The sequence below is a fragment of the Hetaerina americana genome, unplaced genomic scaffold (genome assembly GCF_022747635.1).
Source record: "Hetaerina americana unplaced genomic scaffold, ioHetAmer1.1.p SCAF_4, whole genome shotgun sequence".
Classification (NCBI taxonomy): Eukaryota; Metazoa; Arthropoda; class Insecta; order Odonata; family Calopterygidae; genus Hetaerina; species Hetaerina americana.
The window spans coordinates 23,274,880-23,288,898 of NW_027286985.1; the positions used below are offsets into that span (position 1 = coordinate 23,274,880).

The 14,019-nt window shown below is 34.2% G+C and overlaps 1 protein-coding gene across 1 annotated transcript; it reads right to left on the minus strand.

Annotated features, from left to right (window-relative positions):
* Positions 1-1,750: 1,750 nt before the first annotated feature.
* LOC139692278 (uncharacterized) lies at positions 1,751-12,547 on the minus strand. Its single transcript, XM_071590359.1, has 5 exons — positions 12,418-12,547; positions 9,057-9,289; positions 8,243-8,471; positions 6,928-7,079; positions 1,751-1,970 (listed from the first exon to the last, which is right to left on the minus strand). The coding sequence occupies exons 1-5, from the start codon at positions 12,503-12,505 to the stop codon at positions 1,959-1,961; spliced, it is 714 nt and encodes a 237-aa protein (XP_071446460.1). The 5' UTR covers positions 12,506-12,547; the 3' UTR covers positions 1,751-1,958.
* Between the last annotated feature and the right edge of the window lie 1,472 nt (positions 12,548-14,019).

Below are 14,019 nucleotides of genomic sequence, written 5' to 3' on the forward strand. Positions count from 1 at the left end.
AAACTTATGAATACTGACACAGCCATAAGTCTATATTATGCACATGTCTATAGCAGATTGAAATATGGCATAGTGGCATGGGGAAATTCCCCTCCATCTGAAAGAATTTTTAAACTCCAAAAGTGGGCAATAAGAACAATTTGTAATGCTAGTCAAAAAGAGAGCTGTAGAGGCCTATTTAAAAAGCTGAGGATTATGCCTCTATCCTGCATTTATATGTATGAATCCACATTATTTGTAAAAACTTTTGAAGGTAAATTTAACTTAAAAACAAATAAAAATGTGCATAACTATGATACCAGAAAAAAATCCAATTATGTAACAAGTTCTCATAAACTTTCTATGTTCAGCAATGGGCCTACGTATATGGGTTGTAAATTATTTAACAATTTGCCAATAGAAATAAAAAATGAGCAAAGACTGGTGTATTTTAAAATTAAATTAAAAAAATATTTACTTGACAATTGTTTTTACAATGTAAAAGAATTCTTGTTTAAAAGACTGTTAATATTGCTGTATGATGTTTAAATCTTGTAATATGTACTACTATTTTAATGTATATTTGACAAGGCCTATATATGTACTAACATATCAACAGGACCAATAAATTTATTATTATTATTATAGTGTTCTAAAGGTTGCATGGAAGAAGCTACCTGATTCAACATCAAAATTTGGTTGAAGAATCGTATACCAGTCCCAGGTGATACTGTATTCTGCAGTTGCTGGATGCTAGAAATGACCCAGTATTCTCAGAAATCAATGGTGAGGAAGGCAACCTCAACCAAGTGGTAGGGGAGGCAACTGACAGTGAAGGTAATTTGCACCATAAGGGACAAGTGGGTAATTTACCACACCTAGGATGTTCAGTGAAAGGGGGAAGGGTGGAAAGAAACCTGGCACCAGTATTAGCTTAGTCTTAACAAAAGGATTCACAGTTAACACTCCATCTGACATTGGAAGTGACACACTCCACGTGAAATTCTCTCCACATAGCGCACAAGTAGAAATTGGGACACTGGTGAAAATTCTGCCACCACCAGGATTTAGGATTCAAACCCAGGTCTTCGGGTAGGATGCCAGAACACAAGCCACTTCACCAATCCGACTGGTAGATCTCTTTAATGGCATGAAACCTCGATGGATATTAGGACTACCTGGCAAAGGAGTCATTAGAAATCCATAGGGAAGGAAGAACTTTCAACTGAAGCATGGGATTCTGTTATTAATATTAGTATTTCACCATTTAAGGTACGTTTTAGATAGTTATAGATTGAAAAATAATATATGTGTTTCCTTGCCTCTTTAAAAAAACGACTTGGCATCCAGGATACCATAAAATTAATCCTTTTATATCCATTCCTCATTCCCATTCTTATGCAATTATACATCTACCCACTTACAAAAATGATTCATTAACTAGCAGAATATAAATGGTAGAGATGGTTAAAGAAGTAACATAACAATAATAATAATATAATCAGTTAATAAAGAGATTAATCACCATTCGCCACTTTTTTTCTTTTCTGCACTGTGAATATTTCCACCAATTACTCTAGGTATACACATTAATTCATGAGGCAGAACTTTAAGTTAGGTATTAAGCAGAAGTTAAAATGTCAATTAACCTATCATATTGTTAAATACCAAGTTCATTGTCTAATTCAGTTTGATGCAAAACTGAATCCATGAGGGTTCAATAATTTCCATAAAAATCAGGTTTCAAATAAATATTTGTTTTAGATATGGACAAGAAATAAACACTAGTTTTATTTAAATAATAAATGCACAATATCTTATCATACAAATACATATTTACAAATAAAGAGATGCACTTGGAAACTGTTGTTATAAAAATGTGTTTCCACCAGGTATTCTAGCACTGCAGAGTTCTCCATAAAGTGGCATCACAAGTTTTGTATCACATCATCAATGACTCTAGATAAAATATCCATTCATCATTTAGTTTCCTGAAAATAGTAAAAATATGTTCCAAGTACACATATATGACACACTTCAAAATACCTGAGTATGTAAAACGTATGTATATGCTTTCCTTTTTTCCAGATTTATAATAGACCATAATTTATACGTATATATATAAAATTTATATAAAAGTCATGAAATTGTGTGCAATACTCAAAATGGAAGACAATGGGAAACCACCATATTAGTCTCCCAAGCATATGTAGCCTTGCATTCATTTAAGATGCGATGGCATTTCTCTCAGTAAAATATTCTGGAGATAAAATAGTCACCCAATCAGATATTAAGGGGGTGATAACTGAGAGGGGAACATCCATCAAGGTGGTCTAATGCGTTATAGGGATTTGGAATGCTAGAGTATTAGGAGTGTACAGGAAGTTGGAAAATGCTAGAATGGGGAGGGACAGACTGGAGATAGCTACTTTAAGTGAACGTGACTTTAGGTAGGCCAGGGCCAATTACTTCAGGAAAAACAGATACAAGGTAATTAACTCAGTGAATTGACCAGTAGATTGTCGGAGTAGGCATCATGATCAAGTAGGAGTGGGCAAGATGAGTCAAATTGTCCTGGCAATATAATGAGATGATTCCGATAAAAAATATGAAGAACCAATGAGCTCAGGCATAGTGCAAGGGGTATATGCCTGCATCCAGCCATTCAGAAAAAGAAATAGAAGTAAATTAACACCTGGAAGAGGTTCTAGGAGCAGTAAAAGGGGAGGATAACCTAATTGTGATGGGTGACTGGAATGCTGTGGTTGGAGAGGTCTGAAAGGGAAGCAGCATGGGATACTTTGGGTCAGGGAAATGAAACCCTGATGGAAAAGACTAATGGAATTCTGAAATGAGAAATACATGGCAATAGCAAATACACTCTTAGAACAGCATCAGAGTAGAAAATATCCATGGAAGATACCAGTGGACAGGGTCGGATACCAAATTAACTACATCCTTATCAGAATGAGATACAAAAACCAAGTTACACAATATAAGAGCTACTCTGGAGTGGACATAAATAGCAATCACAATCTGAAGGCCATGGATAGCTAACTGCAATACAAGAAGATTAAGAAAGTGGATTTGAAACCCAGATGAATCACAAAGATACCAGAAGAAAAGTTCCGACAAAAGTTCACTTTATCTTCAGACCATTGACTATTGAGGGATTGAATATTGAAGGAATAAATGAGACTGGATGGAAAATGGAGGAAAATAAAGAATATCATAACCAAAGAAGCAGATGAGCAGCTTCTGCGTATGACAGCAAAAACCAACCACCCATTGATAGCATTTAATTAAGAGGCCACATGGGGGCAAGAAAAAAATACAAGAATTTAAGAAATCAAACAGAGGAAATCCTTTGCAACGAGTTGTAGAACCTAGTCATATTAGAATGCAAGAAGACCAATGAAAGTGGATAGAAAGCTATTGTGAATATCAATAACAACTTAGAATGCAAGAAGACCAATGAAAGTGGATAGAAAGCTATTGTGAATATCAATAACAACATAGAGAAGTAAAACACTGAAATGGCTTCTAAAGTGGTGAGAGAAAATTTGAAGGAAGAAAAACAAAATCTCACTTTATCCAAGATGCTGATAGAAAGATACCATTAGAAAATGAAGGAATTGGAGATGGATGAAATGAATAAATTAAAGAATTCTACCAAGCACCCAAACCACTTGAAGGTGACTTAATCAGAGAAGAAATAGTGACAGAAGAAAGAAGTGGAGCCAATAGATTCTTATAAAAGAATTCAACAGAGCCATGAAAGACGAGAAGAATTACAAAGCGCCATGAGTTGACAAAATAATTGGACAAATCAATCAAGTCACTCATGGCCATGGAAACCTCTTTGTAATTATCAAAGATAGCTATGACTGTGTAAAACTACTTGAGGACTCTGAGAAGAGCATGGCGATTAGAATTCAAAGAAACCAAAAACAGAGAAACTATTAGAACACAGAACATTGAGCCTTATGTGTCATGCATTGGAATTAATAACTTGGATAATTAGCCAAAGAATAGAATAAAAGATAGAAGAAAACTTCATGGTAAAACAAATTGGAATCAGGGAAAATTGAGGAACAAGAGTGACACTACACAGGCTCGGGGTACTGGACAAAGAAATTATACACATAAACAAACATTTAAATGAGGAATTCGCGACCTTCAACAACATCGAATGGAACAATAAATTCAATATACTAGGAATCCTGTGCATATACTGTAATGGGAGAAGAATAATCCACTACCTCTAAAAGAATCAGGGAAAAACCAATGAAAATGGAAGTAAAATAGAATCCAATGTAAACAAAGGAATTAAGCAAAAATGCAACCTTTTGACATCACTATTAAACATATATCTAGAAGAGGAATAATAAGATGCCCATGAATTCGGCATTAAAGGAATCAAGGCAAATGGTAAGAAAATGAACCTGTTTCAATTTGCTAATGACATTGCAGTAGTAGCAAAACTGCAAGAGGACATGAAATCAACCTTGAAAACTATGAATCTAGCACTTTGAGGATATAATATGAGAATCAACAAAAAGAAAACTGAAACCCTTGTGTTTGAAAGAGAAAAGCTAATGTAGATATCACAATGTCAAAAATAAAACTAGAGTAAGTGGAAATCTTCATTTACCCATACATTTTTTGACAACAAAAATTAAAGAATGGAGTGATTAAATATAATATTTTAACTATTTTATTTTCATTCATCTGGCTGAGGAAACAACCAATTGCCGCTTCTGAATAAAATTTTCATTTTGGTTGAAGAAAAGTATTATTCGTAGTTTGAAAGATAATTCATTTTCACAATTATTCTAAAGAGGAGAGAGAAAGAGTTCCTCTTCTTTAGAAAATGATTCATAAAAGAGAAGTGAATGCCTTTCATAGAAAGACAAGAATAAAGTATACAACAAAGGAAACATAGAAATTTAAATATTTAGTGCTATTTAATTAAGGTCAGCAGCTATTCAAACATTAATGGGATGGCATACTAAAAATATTTTTTGCTTGGCTTAATTTATGCAAAGATAAAAGATATTCTATTTAAAAATTGGATTTATTGGGATTTGCAGGCATGCAGATTACATACAAAGATGACATATTAGAACAACACATTTATATGTAAATGCCATTCTAGTGAACTATGGCTTCTTCTCCTTCCCCAAAGCCACAAGAGAAGAAAAAGCAAATGATGGATGGGTTTGGTGGCTCATGGCAAAAAAGGTCAAAGGAGAGACTCATTTATTTAGGCGATGTGAGAGCAAAAGAGCAATATTCTCCTTCATATGCCTCAATTAATGGTATTTTATCCGTTGTTTGACTCCAAGATACAAATAGTTAAATGGCGCCACCACAGGAGCACCAATTGGGACCCAATTACTCCTTACCTATGCAGTCCAGACCCACCAGATTACAACTATAATTTCATAACCAATTGGTTGGGCAAGTAACATACTAAGTACTCATATGAAAGTATTATTACATTGATGAAAAGAATGATTAAGCCAATGGTAGCAATGAGATTGATCAGGAATAATTTTCTTTTTTTAATTTGAAGTTCATTTACACCACCAGCAGTAATATTTTATTCTTTTTTCAGGTTTTATTTACATTATAAATAAATTGATCAGCTCTGATCTGCTCATTTCCTTCAGAGATGTAGTCTTGAAGGACACATTTGTTTTTAAATCATACTTAACTAAATTATTGCTAGCCCCAGTGGGTTACATATTCCCAAAAACCGACCGCCAATAATGGTTGCACCTCGAACAATAGCAGCTTATTGTTTTAGATAAATTACAGCAATAAAACTGAAAAACAACCTTAGACAGTAAATATGACCTGAGCAAATAAAATATTAGCTGACAGAATCCTGCCTTACATCAAATGCAGGTCAACAAATATCTTATATTACTAATTCAGAAACTTTATCCTAAAGCCTATGAAATGAAAAAAACTATGCACGCAAAATATGTATGGGTCTGAGGTTGAAAGATTTACTTATAAAAGGTAGAGGATGGTGGCAAAAGATTTATTATTCAAAGCTTAATTAGATATTATAGGAATGTGAAATAGAACATATGCATTTTTATATTTTGAATTTCTGCCATTGCCAGTGTTACAATGATAGGCTAGGTTTTATGATGGTAACCAGATATGTTCCAAATCTAAGAATTGTATACTTGGTTGCCTTTATTTTTCAAATTCACTACAAGTGCATTCCCTAAATATTCCTGTATAATGAGGTTTAATGTTTCTTTTGCTCATTTTATTTTGGGTGATTGCACTAGGACCATAGTCCTCATTAATGTCGGCAAATTTTTCATGGTAAGGTCAGAGATGTTATACCAACTGTTAAAGCTTTTTACTGTTTGATCAGCAAATATATAATAATACCTAATTTATGCTTACATCAAAATATCCTCTGTCTTAATCATTGAAAACTCCTACTCTTTGACAATGAATTATTTCTAAAGCCCAGCATAACGCATTTGCCTTGCTAACACACATACCACATATAGATGATTTCACTGGCAATTACACAAACAGCTCCTTTCATATTAACCTTCCTCTAAAGGAAGACAAATATGCATAAAACATTTTAATTTGACATATTTCCAAAATATTAACAAAGCAAGATATAAAAATTAAAAGCCATGAAAAATTGAGCAGTTGAGGAGAACAATAATTTTCAAAGTTTGAAAATATTACAATAGATTCAAATTAAGAACTCCTAAGTATTATCAATGGCATGCAGCAACAGGGCTGAGAGTATTTGATTGCTTTAAAGGTAAAAGAAAATGCTCTTTAGGTTTATGCACTATAGTACCAAACTGCAAAATATGAAAGATTTCTCTATCCTGGAAGTTTAACAGTTTCTGAACAACAACCATTAACTAAATAAAGAATTCTGAATAATGTACATACATTTTCAGCCTGTCTCCTAGCATATTCACAATTTCCCTCATCTCTGCAATCCCCAAATGGGCAATTAACAATTCCATCATTGATGAGAGTTGACTTAATGCAGACATTATGGCCACAGTCAAACCATTCACTTGATGATCCCTCATAACATCCTAAAAACAAAAGTACTAGATAAATAAATGTATACATAGGTAAGATTTGAAAAGCTCTTACAGCCTTGACAAATAAGAAATATTCTCCAAAAGCCACAATATAATTTGCTGCTAAATGTGGAAATTCATAGGTTTAGAATCTAGGCCTAATGCTTAGTTTGCTCAGTCCCAAATTTACATATGTATTAGATATCTTTATCAAACTTGTATAATGAAACTTTTACGGTGAACTATATTATTTCACAAAAATCAAAATTAAGCAGAAAACATATTGTATGATTATCATGAACCAATCAACATTTGCTTTTAAAATAAAATCATATATATTTAAAAACAAGGAGCTATTATAGTCTAATTTTTAAGGTTTCACATAAGGACGTCTCAATCCCATGCTAGCCATTGATTTTAAAAAAACTTCCCATAGTTCATAGGTTTAGAATGTTGCTCTCCATTCTATCACGCATTATTCAAACCCTTAAAAAGATATATTCGGTGATTAACAAAGGAATTAACCCAGATACCATTTATAAATTAAAGTTATTGTGGCAATTATAAGAATGGTTTGATGTCACTGTGGGGTGAGAACACAGCTTATTGCTTCATTAGGTACTACTGGGGTTAATGTCCATGATAAAATTTTTCTCCATTCAACATATAGGAACTGCATAAATTTTCCTTTCAAAATTTAATATTGCAATCAGAAATTAGAAAATGCCTGATCATCCCCACTTCTGTATTTTCTTCCTGATATTTCCCCAGCTATGAGTCCTGGTCAAATTAAGCATTGACAAATTTTGCACTTGTATGAATAAACTGGTTCATATGATTTTTAAATGTGATTTTTTTGGAAGATTACCAGTTTTAATAATTAATAAAATCCTAACGAATGACAAAAACTCTGACAAGAAGTTACTTAAGTATTTGTACATGAGAGTTAACATTTGAGCTTGAGTCACTAAGCAGTTTTAAATACATGTCCTAGAACAATTATAAAAAAGAACTGGTAAAAAAATCACATCTGCATCTTTAATAAGAATGGCCAATGTTCAGAAGATGCTAAATGTTCTTCTCTCTCATGCAAAATAGATAATAGCTATCCCAGATTTTCATTATTTATGATGATTTTTTTCTTTCCTCCAAAATGTAAACCTAGTTTGACTAACTTCGGAAGCCTGTGTATGCTACTTCCATCTCCAATGTGTCATTTATCTGTGGTCTATGATTATTAAGGGACATCTCTGTCTCCAGTGTATGATCTTCTTGAATGTGAGTTCCTTGAGTCCAGTATTTATTTCGGATATAATTTTCATATGTAGATGAAATGTTACCATCTTTATTTACAGTTTTTCCAAACAAAATGTTACCACATGTTGGTAACCCATCAATTTTTAGCTGTAAAAGAGAAAAGGATTTCAGTAGGTCAAGACAACAGTAATTATGCAAAGCATACATTTATTAGAAAGGGGTGTATCATAGTAACCTCCAAATATTAGATCAAATCTTCTAGTTATTGTAAAATATCAAGATAGGAACTGTATTGACTACACTGCTGCAAGTATAAGGAAAGTAAATAAGCCAAAAAAACATTATCAATTTACAAAATCATTTGTTATGAGCAGGATCTTCAAACTCTTTATAATGACAAAAAGTCTACTTAAATTTTAAAAAAGTCTCTTAATTTAAGGGTTAAGTAAATTGATGAAGAAAATAATGTAGTTTTAATGTCATTCCATTTAGGAAAACTCATTATTTCTATTGAAGGACTAGTGGCATCCAGGGAGCAAAAAAACTCATTTATATGTACTATTAACTGGCAATTTAAAAGTTTTCCTGAAGATTTTTATAAGTTTATTGGACTAATTTTCCAAATAAGGGCTAATTAAATTCAATTATTAACTATCGTTTAAACTCATAATTTCATAACAAGAAGATTGGAGTGGAATTCATGCTTTAAATTTAGTCTACATAGTTACTTACTTTCAAATAATCAATACAAATTTCCTCGGAAAATTGTCTGAACCTCATCTTCTGAACAATTGCAATGATACCCATATTGCTTTCTCGAGCAAGAACTTTGTATTTGCAGTAAAAGCTGGGGCGGAAGTCATGTCCTTTGTTGTCAAGGGAATATTTTAGGATAACTGAATGATCATAAGAGAGTATGATGTCAGTGTCTTTCAATGTATCACAAATGATATTTCTAATGTCATCTGTAAAAGTAAAAGTGAATTTAATATTAGAAACAGGATGAAACAATAAATCTTGCTCTCATAACTTGATAGATGTAAAAGTCCTGATATTTCTCTTAAAATAAGAAAAGAATTATTACATGAATGCAAGCAAGTATTTCTTTGTACCCAGTTACTGCATAAAAGTTTCCCCAATTCATAAAATTGTGCCATAAACTTAAATGTTCATAGTTATATATGTAGAACATACCAAGGTGAAAACATTGTGTGAACTATGAATTATTGAGTACTGGCCATTTCAAATAGGTCAAATGTAGCAACTGTTGGGACCAATATTTTGTGACCCTATTAATTTGTTATTGCAATACTATGATCAAGTTTGTAGTTTAAAACAAAATATTTAATATCAAATTTAAATAGATTTTGCACATTCATCTATTTTTAATTGAGCATTAAATATAAATAGGGCTGTTCCCTATTACAGCAATTATATTATAACAGTTTTTCTAAATTTAAATATTTGAATAATTGCTTCATTAATTAGTAATAAAGTATTTTCAGAAAATATAGGTACATAACATCATGTATAAACTTGAAGCCTGCTTCTTCATGGTTAATGGTGCTCACCGCAAATTTCTTTACCCTTCACTAGTAAGGCAAGAAATGAGAAAATAGTTATGAAGTCATTGCTTCAAAAATTGAAATAGTGAGTTTTCTCTTGCAAAATAGAATTTTGCGATTCCGAAAAGAGCATGCCTCAACATAATCCAACTATGATAAAAATAAATTTCTGTGGGCACTAATGGTTCCACAATATTACAGTGTTTGACTTGCTGGTTGCTAGCCTATCAGGGGTAAATTGTTTCCCTGTATTTAGGGAGCCCAAATTCAGCCTCCGCTAGATTCAACCACCAATAAAAACTTTTTACAATGTACTTCTGGATGTGTTGATTATGTTAACGCCACCACTCATAATTTAGAGGAAAGCTGAATAAATATCAGTATCATTGAATTTCCTGTCAAATAATCCTTAGAAAGCATATCAAATTACAATACATAGTGAACAATCTATAAGTATGGAGATAACCAATAGCGAAAACTATAAAAGGAGTACCATTTAAGTGTTTAAAAACGAAGAAAGTGGTAAAAATCGCATTTCTTCCTACTGTTAAAAGATATTACGTTCTGATTTCATTTTTTCTGCCTGATACGAGGTTTCTTCGAGGATATTTTTCCTCCTAATTTAACAGGAACTCATTCACTTGTCTTACTTATTCTGTAGTCACTTTTACCTTTGACTGAAATAATTTTCGCCAGTACCAATGTCTTTTAAATTGGGCGGAAACGAGAGTGAAGCAGCACTTCTTTTGAGACAATTTATTCTCAAAAATTCTATTTTGTTGGCTATTGGTGAGTCACGAAACGTTCGACATGGCTGCTTGGCGATAAAATATGAAAGACGCATACGGCATGCATGGAAGCGCCCCTTCCTAGGATAGTCGAATGCTTCGACGATGCTTCGCCAGTTATAGCTTGGGAAATACGAGAATGTATAAAATATATTGGAAGAACAGATAAAATACGCGCGCAAAGTGGTCTTTCACCAAGCATGCTAAAAATAATTAGTTCACTGTATGATATTGTCATTATCATCGACGGTCAGTGGTTCTCTTTTAAGACATTTTTGTCTCAAGACTTATTTTCCAAACAAATGGCAACTCAATATGGATATTGTCATTTTTCAATTCTTTACCAACTTAGCAGTTGACTAGCAGATTGGCTATTAGTTAAAATTGGCCTGTTTCTGGCCAATTGCTAGCAAAAGTTCCCTACAATTACGACAATTCCAATCACTAAATATCTATTACGTAAACCACTTGGCGATTAATGGTGATAAGGCCTATGAACTAAGTTTCTCTGGTCATGGAGTTATGGAAAAATGCCATCATTTTTCTGAAACACATTTTCAAAAATAACTATCCTGCATAGGACCGAAGACCGTTTCAAAACGAGCATTATAAGGGTATCAATAAGGATACTCTAATAATTGAACATATTCTGAGGTTATACTGGTCATGCGATGTAAAGTCCCCAGGAAGCACAAACCTGCCAGTTAATTCGGCCACATAAACTGTAACAGGTTACCTTCCTGGAGTCCAAAATTATTGTCACATCACGTACGTATTCTAAGACCATTGACTCGTAGAATCGGACTATAGCAAATGAAAAAGTAAATTGTATCCTTTAACGAGTAGGTCACGTCTAATTTGTAATATAAAGTCCAATTAGTAATTGAATCTGACAGTAAAGAAGTTTCAGGCCTCCTTTTACTGCTTTTGAAAACTTCCAAGTATTCTTGTATATTTTTAATTAATTCCCTGTTCCCCAGATTGACAGTACCATTTTTTGACGAGCCATCGTTAAGAAATACGCTGCATTGCTCTTTATGGACCGCAGTTTTTTATCAATATGTCCTCAGGAGTATGCCGAATTGATATACTATATATTGAATATGACTACTATTTACCTGATTATATCTCCGATAACTACATTAGAATATTTCAACTGAGGGATAAGATTTCCCTTGAGATTTTTTGCTATTTTACCTTTCACTATAATTCTCTCATATTTACCGAGACGTCGGGCACGGGCCTCTTGGAATCGAATGAACCAGAACCATATTTTTTATCGAGGTGATAATAAGATACACATATACAAGGGCAAGCCAGGGAGAAATCATCATCACCACGGTTTAAATGCGTTAACAGGGTTTTCTGGATCCAGAGCTTCAGGTTTCATTGGCTGTGCGGGGCCAGGGAAGTAGGGTTTCCTAAACGAACGGTGGAAACCATGAATTGAATTTAATTGACTCGATGCACATTAAATTTCCAAAACAAGAAATACTCTTAAACTGTCGATTAGTGCATATTATGCACTTAAAATTGCGTGCGAGCGCTTCAGAAACCCTTCTGAAAACTATATAACGACGATGCTTCTCAAGATAACCGTTGAGATTTGGCGTGGGTCAGCAAAATATTCCGGAAGCATCAAATCCCAAACCTAATTCTCAATATTACTAACACAGAAAGTAAAGGAACTGCATACTTAGGTTAAGATGTTAGTAGAGATAAAAGTATTTCTTTACTTACATTTCCTGTACGTGATATTATATCCAGTCAACGAAGGAATGAGATAGAGTGCGAAGGGAATCACAAACGTTGCCTTAAGGAAATCCATGTTGGACTCTAGGATGCTGGCGGATCCGCTCACTCTGACGTATTGAAACCTTAAATCGGAGTGAGCGGTGTGGAAGATAAGGCTAAATGAGGGGTTAACCAATAAGAGAGAACTTATTGAAACCCGTCAATAATAATGAATACCCTGCCCTTGATTCTTATGCTTCCATCTCGTAACCAAACGTTTTCTTCGAAAAGAATGGCGGGGGGGTTATTCGTAATTTAATTAACGATTGTTTGGCATGATCTTCCCATCATTCTTCGCGGAATCGCATGTCGGTAAATGACAACTAATAAAAACAATGCATTCCACTTCGACCCTTATTTCAGTTTCAAGAAAGTAGGTCACCTCAATACGATAGTACGTTCGGATTGAAAATATGGAGCAAGCAACCCGCCGCGTTATAATCACAGCATCGACCCACATCCCTGACTAAAAGTGTGCAACAGAGAATAGGAAAGGGAAACAAGTTTGGATACTAGAAATACTGGCAAAGTATCCAGGAAATTAAGTATTCGTTTGTAGGGGACCCCGCGTGCTTGTGTGTGAAACTTCATCGTGGGAGATTGGCACACAAGACGAACAAGGCAGTACAGAAAAGCACTTCGAAACGCCTCTCCCACCCCAAAGACTCAAATGAAGTAAATGAATTAATTGCACATTTTTTTATGTTGATTTATGTCTGGCCAGGACTTGAAGCCATAAAATGTCTCATTTAGTGAGCACGAACAATGTCAACCTTAAAAAGTATTCCATTAATTGTGGTAGGTCTTGGACGGCTCCACAAAAACAACCCACCCTAAAGTATTCCTGCACAGCAAATTTTTTTTCAAACCGTTTCCTTTTCCAGCTCCTCGTAATTTCATCTCCCCACACGGTCCAAAATGCTCATTTTCCCCCATCAAGTATTTTCCTTTCCATCACAAACTTCACCTTTTCGCCTCGCTTATCAACTCCTGCAATTTGTCTAATTTCTTCGTATTTTCCCCACCAACTCTCTCGTTCATGATAGTATTAAATTTCTTCGTTTGATTTCCTTTCGAAGTTATATTCAAAAACTTTCCCAATGCCCACCATCAAAACCCCAACATTTATGCCCATTCTTTTCCAAACAAAACCTTAGTTTTTGGTTGTGTTAGTAGATGCGACCGTTGTGTGAGCACAAACCTTTTTTCTTATTAAAAATCAGTAAAAAAGATGTCGTGCGCTCCGAAACCGCCACAGCAAGCAGCGCTCCTCCTTTCGACTTGTTTGCCTGTTTTCCCCGGACCATGAAAGGAACAAAATATCCTCTGTCGCCGGAATACAATACAGCTCTCGGGTATAACTCAGTGGAGGCTGATACGATGCTTCGTTTTTCCATTCAAGGTAAGAGAAATGTTCATCAGTTCAGTCATCATAGCAGCTATGGAATTTTTGAACGAATTTTACCTGGGTAGTTTTCACATCGGGGAGAGCCAAATTTTTGTGGTCCACCCCTAGGTGAGAAGCGGCGTCCAGGCCTATGACTGCAT

Bases quoted from the DNA above. Each gene is read 5' to 3' on its own strand.
- LOC139692278 (XM_071590359.1), bottom strand. From the start codon at position 12,505: ATGGATTTCCTTAAGGCAACGTTTGTGATTCCCTTCGCACTCTATCTC. The intron at 9,290-12,417 runs GTAAGTAAAGAA...TTACTTTTACAG, and splicing joins TAATATCACGTACAGGAAAT to ATGACATTAGAAATATCATT. The intron at 8,472-9,056 runs GTAAGTAACTAT...TCTCTTTTACAG, and splicing joins TTTGTATTGATTATTTGAAA to CTAAAAATTGATGGGTTACC.